Below are 25,261 nucleotides of genomic sequence, written 5' to 3'. Positions count from 1 at the left end.
CAGCTGCTGGTCCAATTGTAGTGTATGTTTGCATTGCAGCTTATGCCACAAAATCAAGTTAATGGCACACGATGAAGAATAATATATATTTGTCATGATGGAGTTGAGCACAATGCTTTGCTTTTGCTGAAGTAATTTGATGTTGGCAATATCAGTGCCGTAGAAGTGTACACTCTACATATAACTAAAATGGAAAAGAAAGCAGGCCAGATGCACATGCAAATGTATATCTTAGTTTTTCTTCTTCTCCCTTAGCATGTGGCCGAGGATTCTACAAATCATCTTCCCAAGATCTACAGTGCTCTCGCTGTCCTACTCACAGTTTCTCTGACAAGGAAGGATCTTCCCGATGTGATTGTGATGATAGCTATTATAGAGCGCCTTCTGATCCACCATATGTTGCATGCACAAGTGAGTCAGTCATGAATTTAATAGTGAAGGACGTTGCTTAACCAACTGGGTACAGCCATTTGTAGTTTGTTCTCACTAGTCCTTACTATTGGTCTTCAGTATATTTGCAAAGTAATAAATGAAACTGATAAATGAAATTGAACCGCAATGGGAAAATGTACACTGAATATAGAATCAACATAAATATAATTTCATGTTCGCCCGATGTAACCTTGGGAAAGAGAAGTTACTGGGTAAATACATAACTAGACATAATAGAAAGAATGCAAGCATGGTTTTCCTACAATCTTAAAATTGTCACAGACTGTATGCCTAATATGATACTACACAAAAATGAATTGAATGCAAAATGAAAAGTAACCTGTGTGGATTTGGACTTTGATTGAAATGTAATGGGATCTAGCTTAACATTCCATCTGCAAATAGACTAACCTACACAGGTTGGTGGTTCAAGTAATGAAAGTCTCCAAAATCCAAAGCTGTACCCAAATACTCTTGTAAATCATATCAGATCTGATTAAGGGACATCTAAATGCATTCTGTGCTGTTTGTTTAAAAGGGAAAAAAAATCCCCATACTAAAAATGTTGTAAGAGTAAACTTCAGAGGTGTGTTAACTGATCCTTTTAACTGCACAGAAGAAAAACTGCTAAAGTCAGTTGCAGTAAATACACAGACAATTGTTACCCTGATTGCTTAATGGGAAATAAAATAAGTTTCTTGCCAAGTGAGGTCAAGGAGGCTTTTATGTAGCTTGTAGTAAATATAATGAAATGTTTATGTGAAGAAAAATGCTTCATCTAGTTTGAGCCTCAGTAATTAAAACACTAGGTAAATGTTCCTCACTGATTTCATGTATTTACATTGTCCTTTTTGTGTGTTTTACAAAGGACCTCCATCTGCACCACAGAACCTCATCTTCAATATCAACCAGACTACTGTGAGTTTGGAATGGAGTCCTCCTGCCGACAATGGGGGAAGAAATGATGTGAACTACCGAATATTGTGCAAGAGATGCAGCTGGGAGCAGGGTGAATGTGTTCCCTGTGGGAGTAATATTGGATATATGCCCCAGCAAACTGGATTAGTAGAAAATTACGTCACTGTCCTGGACCTCCTGGCTCATGCTAATTACACTTTTGAAGTGGAAGCGGTAAATGGCGTATCTGACTTGAGCCGTTCCCAGAGGCTCTTTGCAGCTGTCAGTATTACCACTGGTCAAGCAGGTAAGTTTTTATGACTCACTGTGAGAGCAAAACAGACTGTGAACCTGCAAAGTGCGGGTGCAGTTTTTCAGGTTTATGTTTGATTGATTCTATCTCGTGAATCTTTTCGTTTTGCCACCTAATTAGCATATGTTTATATTATATCATGATAACCTGCTACCTTTTCTTGGCATGATAATTGCTTTTGGCAAATAGAGTTTTACAGAATGTATTTATCTTCATCCTTTTATATAGGTTCTCTTGGGTCTGTACAAAAATTCTCTCTCCTACTTTCTACGGCATTGGTGCTACAAGGAGCTGAAGAAAAAATACAGTGTGAAGGTTCTTCTGCACGGGATCCCTTTCTGAGTATTTTAAACCTGTATTAGAATGCTGGGTGCCTGGAAGATGACTTGGGTATCTGACACTGTTTTCAGCATTCATGTCTTCTTCCGTCAGGATTACACTTCCAATTTATTCAATGTGTCCAGATATTTGATGATTAAATTCAGTGAGAATGTGACAATTATTCTTTGTTTCTTATTTTTATCATAATCTGACAGGTGAAATGTCAGGGAAAATAATATCAAACTAGCATAACGCCCATAGTGGGAAAATGTTTCAGTTTTCTGCATGTGGAGTAAAAAAAAAACTTGGAAATCTCATATCAGGATAGTGAAATGGTAAATTGCTTGTTGATAAAAAATGGTCTTATGACTCTACTGTATTTTGCTTTCTGACATGATCTTGGGAGAGTGTAGTAACCCTGCTAGGAAACTAACCACCTGAGGTTTAAGCAGAAGTCTTAACTCAGGCAGTAATTACATTTGCTGGGTTTCTGAAGGAATTCTAAATGGCAAATAGGAAATGAATGTGTATAGACTGGTTTAAGAAATATTAAGTAATGTTTTAAAGTACTTCTCATAATTTATATGTCTTTTTAGCACTTTTTATTGATCATCATGATCTGGTTTTTTTTAATGCAGATATTTATTCCTTTCTGTGGAAGCATTCACTAAAGCAGTGCATTTAATCATAGTCTACCCACTTTGGTCTCAATAGTGAATTGAATTCAAGGGCTGTGGGGAGGGGGGAGGGGGAAGGGGTCTGTGGCGATAAGTAAAAAAAACAGCCTTGAAAATGTAAAATTATTATTATCTTTTCAATAAAAGGGGCTATACTTTTTTCTAATGCTGAGATTGTCTGTGACATTTCTAGGTTCTGTGGATCACAGTCCTCAAATTTAGGCTTTGTCAGGTTCAAGTATCTCCACACTGATCTGCCAATATACCTAAGTTCTTGCCTATAGGAAATCTCTGTCTGCATGTTTCTTCAGCCTTTGGCCTTTCAGTTGGGATTATGAACGTAGACTAATTACTGTCCAAAAGTTACCCAACTTTGCTGCCTTTAAATCACTTGCTTATTTTTTTAAGTTGCCACCAATTTAATTAAATGGCTGTCTCATTTCAAGCAAACAGATGGATGGTGTTCAGACTGGATATATATCTATTCTGAGCTATCCTATGGTGAAGAGAATTAGAGTCCTCTGGTATTTAGCTGGCCAAATGGACTTCCATTATATGTACCTCGGTGATCCAGTAGCACACCAAATATATAAGAGGAAGTGTGGTCTATTGGCTGAATTCATAGCTGAGATGGAAAAGACCTATAAGGTCATCTATTCTATCTGTCTGCCAACATAGGATTGTTCCTAGTACATTTTCTAGTATTTTCATAGTCATGGATTTATAGATTTTTAAGGCCAGAGGGATCATTATGATGATCTAGTTTGATATCCTACGTAACAGGCTTTAGAATTACCCCAACTGATTCCTGCATTGAGCCCATAACTTCTGCAATAAATTCTGTAGCTCATCCAGAAAGACATCCGGTCTTAATTTTAAAGCATGTAAGTAGCGGAAAATCCACCATTTCTCGAGGTAAATTTTTTAAGAGCTCAGGAGTCGAGAGTCCTGGATTCTGTTTTTAGCATGCTTGTTCTCTATGGCTTGTTGTGTGATCTTGAGCACTTCACTTAGGCCAACATATTCAAGTGCCCACTAATTTTGAAAGCTCAAATTATGGCACAAAGAGTCTGATTTCAATTGAAGTTTTGGATGCTCATCACTTCTGAAAATCAGGAGCTAGATATCTCTTGTTGGGCAATCAAATAGTGACACATCATGGGTCTGGTTTTGAAAATTTTGTCTTCAACCTCTGCACTGCAGTTTCCCCATCTGTAAAATGGAAACAATACATGCCCATCTTTCAAAAATCACTTTGAGATCTTCTGATTAAAAGTGCTAAATAAATGTAAAGATTTTTTTCTGTCTCAACGACAGAAATCCTTTTAAAGAAAAGACTAGCTTCCTTTGTACATTTTTCACGAACAATTATATTCACAAAAAAGGAATATTCTCATTTATGTTATTTTATAGCAAAATGTTTTGCTGCATAATGCTGATTTCTTTGGTTAAGTGAGGGGGAAATATTTTATATGGAACAGATTGATTATTATAATTGAAAATGGAGAGACTGGTTACACAAAGGAGAATGTAATGCATCTGTGCTCCTGTTTTATTTTTACCATGGAGAGAAGACAAATGTTAGATTTATTTATAGCCAAGTAAACTAGAATTCATGCAGCTCTTATTAGTGACTGTGACTCTTCTATACTACTTGCAAAAAATATTCTCTTTGTATGCTTCTATTGGTTTTTGTTTGTGTAAATGTGTGTATGACTAAACCCTTTGAACTTTCTATTGTGTTGTCACGTTAGGTGGCTATATATAATAATTGGGCATACCACATGCATGGAAACTTGCAGTAAGATTTGCCCTTTTTGTGACTGGATCCCTGAGGCTATCTTCCCAAAATTCAGATAATTGTGTAATGATAATGTGACATTATTTATACAAGAATGGGGTTACAGAATACTTTCTGCTCATTAATCGGCTTTTATTCTCCCACATATAACAGGATCCTAATAGGACAAAGAGATTATGTCAGGGAGGGGGATGCCAAGTTGGCTAGATGTTTAAGATCAAATTATTTGTTTTTGTGAAATAAATATTAGTGGAGGAGGTATGTAAGTGGATAAATGGCAGCATCACAATGCTCGCAATGTGTATGTGTGATGCACAGCTGTTGGATCTTGTGTTTAAAAACTGTGTGGTGGCTAACGGCAGATGCTATGTGACGTCGTTATAGGCTGTATCCACAGCCATGCAGCCTTCTTTACAAAAACAAAAAAGAATAAAGTCAGAAGTGGAGATGCAAAAAGTATGTGAGCCCACAGGTATGAGCTAGCAATTTCCAAAGAACATGAATCTAAATTGAGGTTTACTGGTATGAAATGTGCAAAATAAACTCTGATCCTGCAAGTTGATCTATGCAGACCTCAGCGGCCACCAGTCTTGTAGGATTGGGACCTATTCCTGTATAAACCCCAGACACAGTGGATGAGTGCATTGGCGAGGGATGCAAAGGAGTGGTGCACTACCCACCTTGTGGGGCCTGTAAGAAAGTTTGTCATGGAGGGTGAAATTCACCTATGTTTTTCATAGGGGCCACACAAGGCTTATGCACCATTTAAGACTCCATTAAATCCTCAAAATGGGGCTTAAATGGTGCCTGGACCTCATGTCATCTGTCTGCATGCAGGCACATTTCAACTTGATTCAGCACGGAATACAGGTTGACCAAAGGAGTTGAGAGAAGAAGCAACTATTGTAGCTTTTAGGGTCATCCTACAAAAGAACCCTTATGGAGAACCACTGTAGGTCCTAAATATTAGTAATTACAGTAATATACCATATAATCATATATAAGATTGAAAATGTTACAAAATCAAAAACGTTTATAATAGGTCAAATATATGAACTATGTATTGGTAATTTGTGTATAGCCCTCAATTTCTTTTGCAAAATACATCAATAATTTATTTTTTTATATGTAAATGTATGCCAGTTAACTAGAATAGATACTGATAGAGAATATTGGACCAAAATTTAGTTGCCTGATTCCTGCAGACAATCCCACTGAAGCCCATACAACCCTCTTTTCACTGTTGAAATGCTATTTGGATCCAGGAGCAGACTTGCATTCAACAGCCTGGTGCCACTGAGGGCTCTGTGAGTGCACTTGGGAATGCATTTGTTCAGATGTAAGTTTCAGTAGGGTTGGTGAGCTTCTTTGTCTTACACCATCCTCTTAGTCCCTTTATGACTTCCTGGGCCACAGTTGGTCTTGCGTTAGTGAGAAATTCACCTTTTTGCATACCTGGAATATCTTCTTTCTGACTGATCACAACTCTGATCAGTCAGATCCTCTTCCCCAACCCCCCGATTTCCTACTCTCCCCACCTAGCACCCACAAGACTATAAGGAGTTAGACTCCTTTTGTGCAAACGTGATATTTATCAGGTGTGCAACTTAGACTACTTTGGCACTTAGGCCCCAATATTTACATCACTGATAATTCTATCCATATAATTGGAGTTGTCATTTAAGGGAATTATATATTTAAGCAGTCATCACATTTTTTACCAATGTGTATCATTACCAGTGTTTTTTAAAATTACCTTATTCTTTCTTACCCAATAAACACTGATGGATCACTCTGTATTTTAAGTGACAAGCAGAAGCAATAAATAAGATGTTGGAATTTTAGTGGCCTTCCCACTCCTTGCACAGGCTCCTTGCCCATGTCAGGAATTACCTGCCGAGTGCTTGCTCTGTTCAACAAGCGAAAGTCACCCGGTAGTTTTGTCCCAAACCCATTCCATGTGGCCAGCCCAAAGCATTTAAAAATCCACGAGTTAAGCCCCCCTCTCCTAAAAAAGATTAACTTAAAACTCATGAAATTTTTAAAACTAACAAACTCAGGCTCTTCTTATTTGCCTTTCAATGTTTATGTTTTCAGGATTGATGTTTTCAAGCTTTTCTCTGCAATCATTAGGGCTAGAACTCCCCCCCCCCCATTTTAAATGAAAGCTGAGTTTCTTATGTAATTATATGATTCCAAGAGCTGGGTCTTTAAGAAAAACAAAAAATATCATGATTCACAATACAGTCACGAGAGTTGGCTATTTGACATAACAAGAAATGAACAAACGGATAAAACAATTAAACTGGGTCTAAAATATCCCTCTTGTAAGGTTGTGTGACATGAACTGTTTCTAGCATTCTTAGATATTTTTGCAGTCTCTATCATTATGGGTATATAAGCCTCTGCATTGTCCTTCACTGCTGCTTCCCATCCTTTTCTCTCCTTGCTTCTTCTGACACTTCCCAGAATTGTTGCCCATACCTTTTCCCCGCCCTTTCCGCCATCCGTCCTGTCTCATCCCCTTCAACCTTTCTTCTGTTCACTTTGGAATATCTGCTTCAGGTATAACTATCTCACCACTATCCACATCCTTTTTTGTCCTCCTCCTCCTCATTCTCACTGAAATCTGACTCTCCTTTTTCAACAATGAGCTGTCTCACAGAAGAGGCAGTAAGCAAGAAAAGGTGTACTAGAAGAGCTATTGGTTTCTTGCTCTCCCACTCCGGTCTGTTGCCTACTTCCCTGTGACTCCCTTTCTGCCTTCCTCCCTAACAATGTTTGCTTGGTTATGTACTGCAAATGGCTTCATATATTCAGTCCTTAACACTTACATTCATCCCTCAATTTCTCATCCACACCTTCTGTGACTTCAGCTCTCACCTGGATGTCCTGTCTGACACCTCAACTTCCAACTTGTTGGACCTTACTTATTCATGTATCTTTTAAGCCTGGATTAGGTCTCCAACAATTAAAATGGCCACTCCCTGGACTTTTTCATCATGCAGTGCTGTTCCTTTTCTACATCTGTTCCCAGTTCCTTTTCTCTGACCACTCTCTGATCTCTCAGTATTGTGCAGTAATCCCTAACCCCTTAGCCTTCCATGCTTTAATCCATCAACATCCCTAAATTTTTTGCTGTGTTTTATCCACTCTTTCCCTCCCTCTGCACTGTGGATTGCTTGGTCAGTTCTTTTCTTTCTTCCACTGTTGATTCCTTTGTCCCTCTCTCTTACCACAAACTCCTGCCCTAGCCCGCACTTCACATCATCTTCCTCAGCTCTGCTTATGTGCCTCTGACCACCTCTGGAGGAAATCCAGGGACTATTCAGACTTTCTCCTCTTTATTTTTTCCCTTTTTTAACACTATTTCTCCTCTCTCGTGTTCAGAACTTTCAATCCCCACCACATATAATGTCTTTCAACATCTTCCTCAAGTCTTTATCCTCCATAGCACTGTAATCCCAGATTTTGCTAACTATTAGAGGTGCTCAAATTTTTCCAAATGTTAGATTTTTGGACAAACTGTTTTGTCAAAAAAATTTCATCTAAAGAACAGCTAAATATTTTTTTCAAATAAATGTCCAGCTACAGAACTGGTGGAAATTTTTCAATAATCAAAGTTTTTTGACTTGTTTCAAAAAATTTTTAAAAACCCACAAATTTTGTGGGGTTTTTTGTTTGTTTTTAACTGGATCAGCAACCCGATCTACTAACTATTTTAAGGAAAAAATTGACAAAACCCAGCATGTTCTTTCTCCACCCCTTCCATTCCTCCTTTCCGAGCTATTAAGCTTTGGAATGGAACCAATACATACATACCTTAGTGTACAGCTGTGTTCCCAAATGCTTCACATGTTTAAAGTTGAGGATATACATAAGTGTTTTCAGGATTGGGCCCATTATCACTAAAAATATGACATTTTTTTTTAATAAAGCCCCAGATTGAGTGCAGGGTAACATTAATAAAACAGTTCTGTTGAAGCTAGAAGGATCAGAAGGGTACATGTACTGATGATTATATTTTGGGCTACCATTGTGTTTGGTTTTTGTAATGAGAGTTAGAAAACCACTGCTGCTTCTGTTTATTAAAATAATGTCCAAGGTGTATCCTAATGTCTTTTTGTTTATTTTGCATTTTCTTCAACCTTGCATACACTCCTCTAAGCCAAAGGATGGGCAGGATAGTTCTTTATGAACTTTGTACAGTCTGTGTCTTTACTTGAGTACAAGTAACACTGTAAAAAAAATTATTGTCTCATTGAAGTCATTTTTTCTCACAATTGCTCTTATGCCTTTTCTGTACATTTTAAAAATTTTAAGAAATAGATCAGGTTATTTCCACTGAAATAAAAAAAGTTTTCTAAACTTCAGTATTTTTTGTCAAAATTAGATCTTTTGATGAAATATTGGCATTTTTTTTGCATTTTTTTTGTTCAAAAATGTTTCCCATATTTTGACCAGCTGTACACCTGACAGTTTTCTAGAGTAGGGTGCCACTGTATTAAAGGAATACAGTAAGTATCTGGGCACAGCATATATGAAATTTATATTAACATTAATAATAATAATGGGCTACTCTATCCAATTTATGGGAAGTAGGAGATTGGCTTATAAATTTGCAGCTGAATTCTATGTTGCCAGTTACACAATCAGAAAGCAATGTGAAATAGAAATAATCAGACCTGGCAGTGTGACTGTTAAATGTTCAGTCTTATGCACTGAAGCTACTTTTCACTTACTTTGTGCCTTCATTCTTCCTCCCTCCCCAAATTTATTAACTAAACTAATATAATAAAATGGTGTATATGACGCACAGAGGCAGCATGTGTCAAAGAACATTGGCTTGCTGATGGACTATGCAGTGCTAATACTGAGCAGTGATTTCATGCTGAAAAATGGCTTTGTCCTCAGCCTTGACTTACGTGAATTTAACTGTTGGCAGTCAGATTTCCCATGCCTCAAAGTTTTTTTGCTTTGTCTTTTTACTACATGTTATCTTCCATTCATGTGGGTAGAAGATGACTCTGTATGGAGAGATTAGGAGATGGGTGAATTAGCTTGGGAAGGGAGTGTAAGTAGGATATCTGAAGATATGCCATGATACGCTTGTCTTCACTTAACGGGGGATCTCGGAGTGGCGATTGATGCATCGGCAGTTGATTTAGCAGGTCCAGTGAAGACTCACTAAATTGATCACAGATTGCGCTCCCGTTGACTCCTGTACTCCACATGAACGAGAAGCGTAAGGGTAGTCGATGGAAGAGCATCTTCCGTTGACATAACATAGTGTGGATCCCGCGGTAAGTAGATCTAAATAAGTCGACTTCACCTATGTTATTCACATAGCTGAAGTTGCGTAACTTAGATCGATCTCCCCCTGTAGTGTAGACAAGGCCGATGATTCTCCATAAGGGAGATAAGACTTGGCACATCTTCAGTGAATCCTCTTAGCTCTCTTTGAGAAATTTCCAAAGTGGGAACAAAAGTGGAACATGAAATCAAACTTCTTGGCTGAATAACACCAGCTCTGTTGTGGACAAAGAGAGCGTTAATCATCACTCTGTCATGGAGTATCACACACAGATATTATTTACTGTTTATATTAATTATACACAAGGACTCCATTGTGCCAGGTGCTGTACAAACACAGAACAAAAAGATAGTCCCTGCCCCAAAGAGCTGACAATCTAAGTATAAGATGAGACAAATAGCTGGAGATGGGGAAGTACAAGGAAACAATGAGATAATATTGGTCAGCCTGATAGACAGTGGTCTCTCCGTGCCAGAAGCCTGTTAAGTTTTTTGTAGGTCTTGTGGAAAAAGGAGTGTTTTCAGGAGGGTTTTGAAGGAGGATAATGGATTAGTTTTGTGGATATTCTTCCCAAATGTGAGCCTAGGAGAAACCATGAAGGTGCTTGTTTGAAAAATTAACAAGTGAGTATTGGAGGCAGCTGGCATGTACCACTAAGTTCTGCTTGGATGATGCTGTAGACCCAATTTTAGCATAATTTTGGGTGGTTCCATCTAGTTAATCTATGATCTACCTACTGATTTAGGAAGTAGCTATGTTATTTTCAGCCTTCTTTTAATGCACAAAGTGGCCAGCTGTGGAAATGAGCTTATTTAAATATTTGGCCATTTTCTTTGTTCCTTGGGCAGGATCAAAATGTGTCTAGCTTTGTTGACATATAGACTATTAGGTTATATAAGAGAGAACATGCCTGAGTTGATATTAGTGCTGCTGTTTGGAGTCTGTGCATTATTGATTGTTGCCCATACTTATTAAATTACAGATACTCAGCTACTGCTGTTATTGGTCCTTACATGAGTTCCTCCATTTCAATACAGACACACTATTCCATGCCCACTTCAGGACCACAGTCATTCTTTTTTTTTTCTCTCAGCCTCAGAGACTTATGGATCTGATGGATTTGTGTGTGTATATGTGGTCTCCTAACTGTTGCTGTGGCAAATCAGATTATCCCTTTCAATCAGGTGGTTGGTAAATTCACCAGCATCTCACATTAACTCTGAGTTCTGTAGAAGTCTGTCTCACCACAGTGAAATGTGCAAAACCAAGGCAGGCTTATCAAATACAGAATCAGTGACCACATCCCAGTGCAGCTTATTTTTATGAAGTGCAGCTTCATACTATCTCCTTAGAAAGAAGGTAGCAGTTCCATAGGCTAATGTTTCTGGGAGGGAAGTCATGACCCCACCTCCTTTTCTGCCTGTCTCCTTTACGATGTAATGAGCCACTGGGAATGCAGGGATGGAGCAGTCCAAATAGGTGCCTAAGGCCATAGAATAAGTCAGGGGCTCAAGCAATGACTCTTACTTGCTTGGAATGTTTTACACATATGCACCTGCATCATTATGTAAATAAATTATATATCAATGATCATGAGCTGCATAGAAGTACTTATTCTGAAATGTTGAAGTTCCATAGAACCTGTGTCATATTAGTTAAAGCGTTGTAGTGGTTATATTTATACCTAATTATTGAGAAAAAATAGTATAATGGAGAAAATAGAGGGCTGGGAAACTAGAGATTTGGGTTGTATTCTGGGCTCTGCAACAGACTTCCTGTGTGGCCTGAGTATATACATTTAGTTTCTTTGCCTCAGTATCCTCATCTGTAAAGTAGAAATAATAATACTTAACCTATCCTTCGTTGTAAGGATTTATGTCTCAGGATTTGCAAGGTATTTTGAAATTTGCCAGTGGAAAAAACAATGGGAACTTAAAGTATTATCAATATAATATAATATATAAATATTTTGGTTTATTGTGTTTGAATTATACTAAACTTAAGATACTGTGTTAACATGATTTCAAAGATCTGACTGAAGTACTGGAAAATTTAGAATTAAAATGTTTCACTCATGTTTTTTGCCTAGTAAAAACAAGAGTTTTAAGAGCAGTGCTTGATTATAATTGTGGTTAAAGATGATGTGAAATGTTTTTGACCCAGAATTTCCTGAGTTTTGTAGGTTTTTATCACATCCTTGGTATTGTGGGGGCGGGAGGGGGTTGTAGTTTTTTTTTAATAATAAAAGCTCACAGTCACTCTTAGATAAGCAAATGATCACTACTGCTGAAATATACTATTGCAAATGCATAAGCGCTCTCATATCTGAAAGCATAATTGAGCTCCTGTGTAGTGAATTAAAATTTCTTTAAATGTAACCTCTCTACATAATAAACAATGTGATGATAGAGGCAGTGTACTGTAATGGTCTCTATGGAAGTCTGTAAGTAAAGTAAAGAAGATGGTTCACATAGGGATAAGGAGTTTTTACATTAAGCTTAAATGAGAGAGTATCTGTGTGCTGGGATACCTTCTGAGACCTTTTCTGCTCAGCTTATGCAGAACACCTTGTCGAGTTCTGGGAGAACACTACGTCTACAAGTTCCAGGAGGGATAGATTCCTCATATTGATGCCTATTTAATGGATGCCCACTGTGATGAATTTGTTTGTAGGCCAAATGTGCAATGAGGCAATGGTTTGAGAGTGCTTTGGGTGGAGTGCTTTGTTAAGGTGATAGTCAGACAACTCTCATGAGGATGTTCAGTCACATCATCTAGTTCTTAAAAAGCAGATCCAAGTGTGTTTATCTAACACTTAGTTCAATGAGGTCTAGTCCTGATTAGCCGTACCATATTATAAATAATTCATAATAGTAATAACAATAATAGCGCTGTCGCTGGTTAAAGTTAAACTCTTCTTGCTTACGTGGCAGCAGAGGTGCAACTTCATAGAAAAACAATGTTTTGGCAAGGGATCCAGAAGTGAAAATGCGTGAGTCCATTTTGAGAGAGAGAGTGAATGTTTTCTGGAAGGCAGAGGGGCTATATCATCATTTCTTCCTCCTCTGCTTTCATGAGCACTGAGTGATTGGTATTATAGAAAAAAAAGATATATTAAGATCTGCTGCTTTTGGATCCAGAAAGCAGGTGTTCAAGACCTAGCATGGACAGTTTTCTTCCAGTGCTTTTCTCCAAGCCATCAGACTCAATATACATTCTTTATTGGATAGTGCAGTGATATTGGTGGTTCTTTTATTGGTTTAACTATTTTTGTATAAATTTGCATTTCTATTATAAATTCTCACTGGTAAAGTCAAAATATATCATTGGATCTAGTTCTAGGGCAAAATCTGTGGGCAATCTGAGAAAGCCATGGTGGGAAGCTGTAAATTGAGAACAATAAAACTGTTATCCTGTATTCAGTATTTAATTTTAAGATACTAGATGCTGATTATCTTCTTTGCTTCATTAGTGATGAATGGAAGCAAATCTGATGCAGACAAGCAATCTGGTGGAATGATGCAGAGCCATCTATGAAAACATCTGTACTAATCCACCAATGCAGTAACTTATAGCTACAAGCAAAAGACATTGATCCAGGAGGATCATTAACAGCTTTAAATAACTGATCCAAGTAATAGGGTAAATGAGAGGACATAATCAAGACTTAACTTTTTAGAGCTGTCAATTACAATTGCTAAAATACAGTTTCTACATTGTTTCAATTTCAAATACTTTATGACTTAAGTTCATTGTATTCTATTGTGGGCGCCCAACAAGGTTCAACGGAGTAGTAAAATCCACAGGAAAAAATTATTCAGCCATCCTGCACTCCATTTACCAGGAGGTCAGTCACAAAGGGAGAGATAATTGCTGCAAGCCAGCAAAATTAATTGGGGATGAGCCAGAAAGAATGATGTATGTTCTATGACAACGTACGTGACAGAGATGTTTGTACAAACCTGTAGCTGCTTGCCTTTTTGAGGACACAAGGACAGGAGAAGGAGACCTGTGAAAAACAATTAGCGTGGCTTCAGTGTGAGCAATTCTTAATTATCCATAGCATGTCGACAGCAGATAATTAGTGTCCCAATTTTTAACAATATTTGGTCATTAACTACAGCAGACTAGAGAAGAGCAAGAGCAGAGACATTTGTCTGAGCTAAGTGTTACATAACTGCACCCGCATGTGAACACAAGTCAACTAAATCATGCTGATGATAACAGCATAGAAATCCTGCTATTGTGTGACTGATTCAAATGCACTAAGTTGTAATGTACCATAAACTACATTTTATGTCCCTTTATGGTAAGCTGTTAAAACTGAGATATCAACCCACAAAACAGAGCAGGCTTAAATGAAATTTGTAACTTAAAGATCTCTCTCTAATCCACTGCCTGTTTGTCCTTAACCTGTTAAGTATTCTTGTCAAAGCATACCACGAACAACATTGGCCACTTATCTCAGGTCACTTCAGTATTAACAGATTTTTAAAGGCAATGCTATGAGCTAATTACATGCAAATCCAAATAGTTTATTAATTAAAAAATTGATGAAAAAAATCCTTATAGAACCACAGTTTGGGAATGCCCCCCTTCTTCATCCCATCTCTCTCTCTCTCTGAGATACATACACACACACAAAACCAACATTTTAAAGTATTTTCTGCTCTCGTTTTCTCCTGGGCTCAGACTATATTTCCTGGTTTCTATAGGACAAATTTTTCAGTTTGTTGAAGTTCGTTGCAGACCTCCTAGGATATAGCTCTATATTATAACTATAATTATAACTATAATTTTCTGTTGTTTTCCATTTCTCTTCCTTAGCGCCATATCCTCCAAACCCTTACACATATATGAGGACTTTTGTTGCACACTGTTGTCCCAGCAAGTTGCATGTACCCACTCGGGTGTAAATGTTTGTAGACTTGGACAGAATCATATATATGAAATAAAGAACTGAGTGATAGCATTTCAGAGCCAATGTACTGAAATTACTTCTTTCTCCAGAAGCCTTCAGTGGAATTGCTCCGGACAGTCACTGATATAACTAAGTTTCTTTAGTTGTTATCTGATTAGCAAGAAAGAGGGAATATTGTACTCTTTTGTATCGTACAGGGTATGTGTACAGTGCAATTAAACATTCACAGGGTTTGGGCTGTAAAACTGGGGTGTAGATTTTTGGGCTTGGGCTAGAGTCCGAGCTGTCTCACTTTTTCCCCCTCGCGGGGTCCTGGAGCTCAGGCTTTAGCCAAAGCCCAAATATATAGACTGCAATTTTACAACTCTGCAGCCCGAGCCCCGCAAACCTGTGTCAGCCAACAGGGGTGAGCCGCAGGTGTTTTAATTGTAGTGTAGACATATCCACAGAGGCCCATGGGATAAATCAAGTAAAGAGTTTTAGGGCTACATTCTGCCCTTCTATGTGTGGCATTCCAAGTTGGTTTGTGGACCTTTATCTCAATTCCTGTCACAAACATAACATATTAATTAATTGTAGGTTATATATTTAATATCTTTTGGGCGTTTGCTAAGGTTTCATTAATTTTTGAGAAAGTACTAAAAAAAGAAATAAGTAGACAAGAAAGTTAATGACACATAATCAGTGTTTTAAAATGCCCTAAAAGGCTATTTATTTAATCATAATAGTACATGATTTTTAAGATATTTACTAGTAACTGAACAAAGGGACATTTTATTCAGTATATGCATCTGTGGGGATTAAAAATAAGGATAATTAACTTGAGTATTTAAATATTTAGTTTTATATAAATAGATATGATATATGAATGGTTAAAATGTGAAAAAGAGAATAAAATATTTGTTTTATTCATTTTTTTCTTTAGATTTAAGCAACAATAAAAAGATGCCATATATAAAACTCTAGGTGCCCTAATTAATGAGACCAATACTAATGATTATCCATCTGCAATACAAACAGCCAGTAGTATTAAATAAATATATACAGATAATTGTAGCTAGCCGTTCAATCAGAACCCTTCCTCTCCCCTTCCCCCTTCTCCTGGAACATAGGCTCAGCTTTCTTCTTGCTTGCCGAGAAGTTATCAAGTTCAGGCTACCTTGAACCAAGATGGGGAGCAAGTTCTGAAGGCCTGGGGCCCTTACCAAGAATGTTTTTTTGGTGGCCTCATCTGTTTTAAGTGGGGGGCAATCCATTTTGAGCACCTCTCAGGTGGTCTCTCAGGAAGCCAGGTCTCAGCCAACTTGGGGCTTTATAAGTCAAAACCAACACCTGAGGCACCAGTAGGCAGGGATCCAGAGCACTAGTGTCAAGTATTCCCAGAGAGAGGCCCTGCTCAGTAGGAGTGCTGCGACATTCTGCTCTAACTTTGGTCTCTAGAGTACATTGTAATAGTCAAATCTTGAGGGAGAAAAGAAAGGATAATGCTGGCAAGTTCCCCATCTAAAAATAAAATATGCCAACCTCCAGGTAAGGAATAGATGGTACAAAACTGATCTGGCTCCTGCTGTAATGTGCTTATCTAACAGCAGCTGGAGGTCTAGAATCATCCCTTGGCTGGGAACCGTGGCGACCAATGTCTGACACATTCCCTAAATTAAAGGGTCTGATATTACCTCTGCCAGCAATTGTTTGCTTCCCCAACCCACCATTATCACTTTGATCTTGTGTGATTGAGCTTCAACCTGCTGCCTCTGATCTATTCCCCAGCGTCAGCTAGATATTGACTGAGGCCCTGAACCACATTGCCCAAATTGTATGAGATAGAGACATACAGTTGGGTGTCCTCAGCATACTGATAAGACTGCACCCCATGACTCCTTGCAAAGACTCCAAGTGACCCCATATATGCTTTGAATGAGGGGTGACAGAATGACACCCTGCGGCACTTGATTGCTCTTCAGGAAGAGGAGTTTTTGTCCACAACTTCCCACTGAGATCTCTCCCAAGAGAAAAGAATGAAGCCTCTGGAAGCAGCCCCATCATCTCCCTCTGAGGTCTGCAGATGAGACAACAACACTTTGTGATAAATGGTATTGAAGGCAGCTGATTGGTCTAATAATATCAGCATAGACATGTATGAGCAAAAATACTGACCATAAACATTAGATATTTTAAAGTTGTGAGTGGGCTGCTTTTAGCTTTTTAAAAAGAAGCATTTCATTTGTATGCAGTTGGAATTTTGAATCCTTAGTTGGAGAAAGTCTGTATTCTGCCTTTCTGCTAAGAAAGACTGTAGTCATGTTAGGTGCCACTAAAAAAGATTTCTCCCTCTTGTGAAGCTGCCATGATAATTAAGAGCTTGATCTTGCAAACCCTTACTCACATGAGGCAGACTAATCCTTAATGAAGTCAATGGGATTACTTGAATGGAAAAGGATTATGAGACTCAGATCTTGCAGGATTGGACCCTGGGGCCTCAGTTTTAAACACAAGCAGCAGCAGGATCAGCGCCTAAAAGAGAGAGCAAATTTCACTATGTGAATTAACAACAAAATAAAATTCTAACAATAGCGATAAACGGGTGCTCAGAGTCCAGCTTTCTTTAATATGGAGAGGCAACCATCACAACTACAGATCGTAGCATACATTTACCATCTTGATGCAAACAATTAATCTTAATTTTAATATACAATTGTTTTGTATAATCTTTAAGGCTGTATCTACACTGCCCTGCAGTTAGGACTACAGGTATGTGAATAAAAGGGTGCACCAAAATGCTACACTGTACTGCAGTGTTCCTAGTTTGCATTAATGTAGTCTGGTTTGAAGAGGACTGTGTTAATGCATTCTAGGAACCTTTAGTTTGCACATGCAGCATCTATATGGAGGAGTTATAGTGCAGCACTTTGGTGCACAATGTTGTTGACATCACTGTAGTATGAACTGAGGGGCAGTGTGGACAAACCCCAAGTGAAGTTGAAATTCTAGGACATTTTAAAGTCCTTTAAAGACCTATATAGAAGGTGGTAATTTTGTATCCCTGATTATTCTATAGGCTTAGTCCCTTAGTAAAATTCTGTCTTATAAGGTTGCCTTTCTGTTGAGCTGTCCTAAGGTACTTTGCAAATTTTCAAGTTAGGAATATGTCAAGTCACTCAGCAATAAGTCAGGAAACAGCAAAGGAAATTGATTTTCAACTATTAATGGCCAAGTCCTATCTAGCTGTTTTGTCTCAACTAGATAATCATTTATAGTGAAAATTATGATTTTTCAAATTATTTTAAGCCTAGGAATATTTTTTCTAACTTCTTTTTTCAGATCCGTTATTCCTCCCCAACCCCCCTCCCCCTCTGCTCGTTGTGTCCATGATGGGGAGAAACTCCCTCAAAGAAAGCAAACAGCTTTGACAGAGGGACATCTTAGAACAATGACATTTATTTTTCAATATGAAACATCTGTTTTGTGTGCATCCTTTTAACTCTTGATATTCCACATACCATATCTTAACTGAAAACTGAATACTTTCAGCAACTCTTTTGCATCTGATGTCCTATGAAGAGTAACACAGGCAAGACTGGGATGCCTTCTTATCCTTCCTCCAGAAACAAATAAAGTCCTGTTAAATATTAGTGTCACATTGGCAGACCAGGTGCCAGCTCATGATAAGGCGCTATGTCTCTGCTGACATATACATAACTGGAGCCAGTCTGGCTCACCCATTTGTTAATATTGTTAAGATAAGTATTAGAGTTATAAGAATGTGTTTAATGTTTAGACTTCATTGAATGCTTGTGAGTTGCTTCATGCATAAGCCTGACTTGTAACATCTATATCTCATATTGTAAGGTAATATTTGAGCATTTACTCCTGAGGGCATTTTGTGCTAAAAAATTCTGTGCACAGTATTTTAAAATTCTGCAAAATTCTACAAATTTTATTTGTCAAATACCTGGTCTTGTTGCTTTTCTTTGCTTCCCCGTCAGAAAGTCATTTTTCTGTGGTGAAGCAAAGAAATCAGTGGGAGACATAAATTCTGTACATGTGCAATGGTGCAGAATTTCCCCAGAGTATACATTGTAAATCTCTGTTACTGTGTAGATCACCAGACAGGAGAGACACATTCATTGGAGTGAAATGCTGGTCTCCAGAAGGTGTTATGCCCTGCTTGAAAAGGAAGGCCTATTGACACCAGACAGGCTATAGTGCAACATTAAAGAGGAAAAAAGACTTTGTTTTACTCTGACCTGCTCTCCCAACATGAAGTTAATCCCTCCCATCGGCTGAGTTTGCAGTTCAGAGCAGAATGGGAGAAGGAAATAACTCCTAACAAGGAGAAACTGTATATTCATGCAGCTGGGACTTGGGGGAGGGGGAGCGGGCAAGGATGACTAGACATAAGCGAAAGGTCCTTGGTTAGCCCTGAAAGACATATAGAGCTTGCTTATTACAGAATCTTCTGTTACTTTTTGAAATTTAAAATTGGAACTTGTGGGCATATATGTGTGCATGCTTTAACCATGTAAATAACTCTTATTTCCTTTTCCTATGTAATAAATCTTTAGATAGGTTTATTATAGGTTTGGATACAAGCTTTCTCTTTGGTGTGAGATATAAGGTGCAATTGACGTGGGATAAGTGACTGGTCCTTTGGGATTGGGAGTAACAACACTATTCACGTAAGGGGCCATGTATCACAAAGGCAGGCTTACCTGGGTGGCAAGACAGAATTTCCAAGGGGACTGTCTGTGACTCTGTGTTAAGGCTGGTATAATGCATGTGGAGTTTACACTTGATAATAGGTTGATGAAATTGAGTATAGAACTCACAGCCAATTTGGGGTGTATGCCCTGGTTCTTAACAGTCTACCCTGAGGTTGGTACTCATGCTCTTGAGCTACTGCAACACAGCTTGACAATTGAGTTTTTCCATTTAATGGTTAACAGAATCATTTAATATTAGTATGTTTGCTGCATGACTCTTTTAGGCCTAATCCTGCTTCCACTGAAGACATTGGCAAAATGCTCGTTGCCTTCAATGGGAATGGTATCAGGTCCTTCTCCTTGGTTCAGTTTTTCACTCTTGATATCTCTAATGTCAGAAATAGTGTCATTTAAACAGAGTAGGAAAGTGATGGTTAGTTAATCTACAACACAGAAAGGAAAACACAAAGCAGATACAGGTGTTCCAACTGGAAAGGTGCTAAATCACCACCTGTGAAATGCTGTCTTGTTTCACTGATGTTTCATTATTTTCTCAGAGCCAGGGATGAAATGGACGAATGAATCTTAATTGCAGTGTCCTAGTGGCTAAATATCAGACAGTTCTCTAGATGGGTGCTTGGTAATCTGACATACAGAAACGTTTTTGCTTCAGAGCTTGGTTGGGATCTAGTTATAAGTGAAAACATGTTGGCAGAGGTAAAAAATAATCTCTCATTAGAATGGGTCAAGTGTTTAGAGTGACTGCGTTTTTAATGTAATCAATAACCATTAAGAAAATAGAACTACATACGGTATTGCATACCTAATCAGTAACCCCATAACAGATATCTGGCCAAATGGAGGCCAAATCTTGTATTCCTTCTGCATTCAAAAATCCATTTACTTCAATGTATCCTCCTTCTTCAGTATGTCTCAAGAAGAGCTTTTGGCATGCCAGGAGTCCACAGTGGCTGTAAAAAGTAAAAAGGCAGTGATCTTCTTTAGAATTAATATCCCATTGGGAAATATCACTTGCCCTGTTATTGTAAAACATGATTTCTTTTACTGTTGTTGTTTCTGGACTGTAAATACATGTATTGATGTTAAAGAGTTAATGACAAATTTCAGAAGACTTTATTAAATAGCAATAATGTGAGATACTACTTGTGCCACTTGATTTACCTAATTTATAACCCTGTTTGATTACAACAGCATGTCGTTCATCTGTAAAGATTGTACCCAAGGGACTAGTCAACTTATTAATTCATCACTTGCCTTCTTTTATGGTTGCAGTCTCCTATTATGGCGCAAAAGTAGAGAGATATACTAATCTGAAAACTGCCAGCCAACTGGTTCCACTCTAGTTGACCTTTTGTGTGCAGGTACAATCCTGATAACTTTTCTATTGGTTTCTGTTTCTCTGAGGTTACATTACAATCTATTCTTTTGTCTTACAGTACTATGATGAAAGCAAGACAGCGTGAATTGAATTTAATGTCTGCAGTTACTGTAGCTTCTAAAGAGGAAAGGCTGCCTCAAGTTAACCTGTAGCTCTTTTTTAAAAATGCCTTTTGATTTATCTGTCACCTGATCCATCAGCAATGAATAATTTTCATGGAAGGTGCACTTTAATTACATTCCCATTTGACTTGCATTATCATGCCTTATCTAGGTAATTAATCTCGCCAAGTATCCAATTTCGGCCTTTATTGCAGGCAGGCAGACCTTCTAAATTATGTGTGCTTGAATAGGCATTGGGCCTGTTGTTAAACCAAACAGGCCATGAAACACTATTGTGGGTGCTCCAAATTTTCTTTACAATTTATCTAGTAAGATTTTTTCCTTTTCTGTGGACTGCTGTAGCTCATTGCTGAGGTTGATGCTATCAAGCCTTTTAGAGTTTACAGAAGTTAAACTCTGTAGCAGATACTGACTGAAGCACAAATGATTTAAATAGCAGAATCCCAAGAGCCATGCACTCTTTGAAGTAATAGTCAGCAGGCAGTGAAACTAGGTATAAAAAATAATTCTTTTTGATCCTTGAATAATTTATCGAGTTCATAGGATAACCAAAGGTCTACTTTGTAATTGGTGCATTCAGAGGTCATATTAGTATTCCTCCTTCCACTATGAGATTCGGAATTGCAGTTGTGTTTAATTTTGAGTTTCACTGCTCTGTGGGGTGAAAAATAGAGTTTTAAGAAACATTGTGCCCTGAACCAGCAGATTAATGTACATTTTTTGTTGGGATGGTTATTCTTATATCTTATTCATTGCTACCTAGAAATAGTAGCTAAGGACTCAGGTGCTAGAGACCTACAGAATGTGGGAAGCTGTGGAGAAAATAGTCTTTAACAGTAAAAATGAATAAATAAAAGAGCACAATTAAAACCTTGTAGTTAGGTGTCTACTTTAATGGGGGAAATTCTATATCCATCTAATGAAAAACTTCTTAGTGCTTCTAAAACTGTTTATTTTTCCATCTTGAAAAAGAAAATTATTTGATCTGAGTTTTAATTAAAAGGAATCCAATTCTAGTTGCTCATATTTTAACTAGAGTGACCCAAGCTCCTTAGCTCATATCCAGTTCCAGTCTTCCCCAGAGTTCAAGGTGTCCAGGCGGTCATAGCCATAGAGTTTAAGGCCAGAAGGCTCAAGGTTTTGGACTGTGTTTTAGAACTGCATTTGGAAAGTATCAATATTTCTGAAGTCAAAGACTAGTTCTTAGTGGCAGTTTTTAAATTAGTTGTAGAAGGCGGTTTTAATAACTTTAGCATAATCCCCTAAAAACATAAAGGGAGTTTAATAGAGATGCAATGGAACTTGTAATGCTTTCTCCCCCCCACCCCCCGCCCATTAAACTTTTAGAATAGATATTCTAAAATTTGGTTTCAAGACTTTCTTTAATAGAAATCAGATTGTCTCTTGTTCAATCAGAATAGTCTTATTTTATTTGAAAAAAATCTTTTTTCATTTTATCAAGAGTTCCCCATACACAGAAATCTTATTGAAAATGTAACTTCAGTATCTAAAGTCTGAAAAAAATTAACTGGATCCAATTTTGGGGGGTGAAGGGATAAAATTGGTCTTTTGATTGTTTAACCCACATCACACCCTAGTGTCTCTAATTCTCACCGATAGAGAGAATTACATGGTTGATACAGAGAATTAAAATGTCCAGTTAGCTAACATTTAAACACATTTCCTATAGATTGTAGTCATTGCTTTGTGAATCACTAAAACCAGACCAGTTCACTTAACTGAACATAACAAGGAAAAACTAAAAATAGTTATAGCTTTCTCAGTGCTCTTAGTTTCCCTCCCTTTAATTACCATCTCTCTTAGCAACTATGATTAGTGACAAACTGATCATTTTAATAAGAAAAGGAGTACTTGTGGCACCTTAGAGACTAACAAATGTATTAGAGCATAAGCTTTCGTGACCTACAGCTCACGAAAGCTTATGCTCTAATACATTTGTTAGTCTCTAAGGTGCCACAAGTACTCCTTTTCTTTTTGCGAATACAGACTAACACTGCTGATCATTTTAATGTTACATTTAATCTTGAGTGAACAAATTTTTGAACATGCACTCTCATTTTTCTGTATCTTCAACATATTACCTGTTTTCAAAAGTGCCGTGTATGAAGTAGGCAGACTTAGAATAAAGTCTGAGAAGGGCCCACTGACAGGTTGGGCTGTGAAAGATTTTGAACCTTGCATAGCATGAGGTTTCTCTCGCTGTCTACTGTCTCTGCACCTCTTTGGAGTCAATCTGGTCCCTTTATTGCTGCCTCTGAAGCTAAATGGTTTTCTGATTAAAGCATTGGACTGAGACTCAACGAGATCTATGAAAAATTAGTCAGTCTCACAGACTTTCTGTGTTACCTTGGGTAAGTCATTTAATCTCTCTGCACCGCCATTCTCCATGTGAAGAATGGGGGTAATAGAACCTTCCTACATCAAAGGGGAGTTGTAAAGAAAACTCCAGTATCGATTGTGTGGAGCTCAATACTCAGGTGTGGGGGGCCATATAAGTACTTTGAGAGACTGAAATTCTCAATCTTCCTGCAAATTTTTTGTTTATAACACATAAAATAAAATTGAGCATTTGTGTTTTTTTTCCTAACTTGCAGCTTTTGGCCTCCCCTATTCAATAACAGGCAAATGCTGCCTTGCATAGACCACCCCCCTCACTCTCTCCATAAAGCCTCAGAAGGTCCTGAATGCAGCCTCTACCTGCTGCAGAGTAGAGCTCCATAGAGGTACCCTGAGTTTTAGTGTGCAGAGTTGTAGAGCAGGGTTGGGTGAATATCGCCACAATTATGTGGGGAAGTCTTAGTGATTATCAGTGTCTACTGAAGTCTGAGGACTGTGGTAGAATGCACAGAGTAGCTTAGCTACTGACTGAAGCCTAGAAAGAGGACTAGCCTACTTCCCCTACACATGCCTCTCCCCGTCCGACCCTGAAATAACTCCTCTGCACGCAGTCCATTCTTTCATGCTCTGCACAGATAACGTGATTTAGCGCTAAGGTGGTGGCTTGTTTTTGTTTTTAAATATATTCACTTACCAAAAAATCTTGTGATTGTGACTTTTTTAAAATAGCGTACGGTTTCTGGAACTTTGTTTTTAATCATTAATCATTTTGACACCTTTTTTTTTTTTGGCAACCTGGTCCTTGTGATTCTTTCTATAGTGCTCTAGGTCAGTCTCCCATGGGAGAAAAGTGAATCTTTGAATTGTGGATTTAAAATTGAGGCATTGATGTACTCCACTACTCCCTGTAGGCACTTATTTAAGGGCCCTCTTTTGTTGTGGTTAATAGTTCACCTAATGTACTAAAATAACATCATTGGTCACTTTAAAGTGATCTTGTATGTTTCACTCCCCTGCTCCCTGCCCCCCCCCCCCCCCGTAGGCAAATAATTTGGCTAGGTGTAGAATCACTGCTGTTTATCTTTTGTATGAAAAGGCCTTAGGATGTTATGTACCATAGATGTCCCTAAAACTCAGATATCACATCTGTCACCTTCCTGCTGATTTGCCAAGTAATTAAAAAGCTCAAGAGGTTGTTCAAGCATATGAGTATATATGATCAGTAGCCTGTATCTGAGCTGGTATGAGGCTAGGCAATGTTACATCTACTGCTCTTATAAGATGAGGCAGGTTGTAAAACAGCAGCTAAAATGATTGCAGATTTTTAGCTCAATTTTATAACTTTCATTTTTGCTGTAAGTCTCATTAAAGTGAATTACAGCTTCATAAAACAGATGTGGCAAAATCAGGCTGTAAATATATAGCTGACCATTATGTTTACAAAATCATTGAGTTTTGCTTAAGAAATCATGGAACACCATATTAAAAAGGTGTGCTGTATAAAGAAAAAAATCTTAATTCTTTATTGCATACATCTTGTCCCTTGATTTTGGACAGTAAATCCAAAAATGAGGGGAGGGATGAGAGTGAAAGAGAGTGTGAGGGAGCAAATGCTAAATTGCTTTGCAGTTTCAATGAGTATAGCTTTTCAAACGTCTTTATTCAGAGATCCTCCCATAAGCACTGAGTGGAGGATGAGAAATCTGGCTTTCTCAGTATGAAGACTAAAAAGACGCTAGTTAAGGCATAATGAACGTCAAGTTAATGACCTGACCATAAGCTAGCTTCTCATTGATCAGATTTTTCACTCCAAACTTTCTCAAAATTGTAAGCTCTGCTTCTCTAAGATTAAAAGGAAAGGAAAATAGTAGCACTGGGATGGATGCGGGGGGGGGGGGGGATAATAAAAAACCTGTTCCCAAAGTCCCCATTATTTCTTTGCCATTGCAAAGGAAAATGGGCAAGAATTAATTGCAAGCATTTTGGCTAATTTCCTATCAAAT

At 37.9% G+C, this 25,261-nt stretch overlaps 1 protein-coding gene across 4 annotated transcripts in view; it reads left to right on the top strand.

Annotated features, from left to right (window-relative positions):
- The window catches only part of EPHA7 (EPH receptor A7), a 169,471-nt gene that overhangs the window by 62,614 nt on the left and 81,596 nt on the right, over positions 1-25,261 (top strand). For 3 of the 4 annotated variants that reach the window (XM_038395248.2, XM_038395247.2, XM_043510664.1), the window contains exons 4-5: positions 256-411; positions 1,301-1,636. In XM_038395248.2, the coding sequence (XP_038251176.1) occupies positions 256-411; positions 1,301-1,636 (492 nt within the window). Of the gene's footprint in view, positions 1-255; positions 412-1,300; positions 1,637-1,870; positions 2,805-25,261 lie in introns of those variants that run through there. The other variant, XM_038395251.2, reaches the window with a different exon arrangement.

Source organism: Dermochelys coriacea, chromosome 3 (assembly GCF_009764565.3).
Source record: "Dermochelys coriacea isolate rDerCor1 chromosome 3, rDerCor1.pri.v4, whole genome shotgun sequence".
Lineage (NCBI taxonomy): Eukaryota > Metazoa > Chordata > Testudines > Dermochelyidae > Dermochelys > Dermochelys coriacea.
This window is presented reverse-complemented; position numbering and strand designations above follow the sequence as displayed.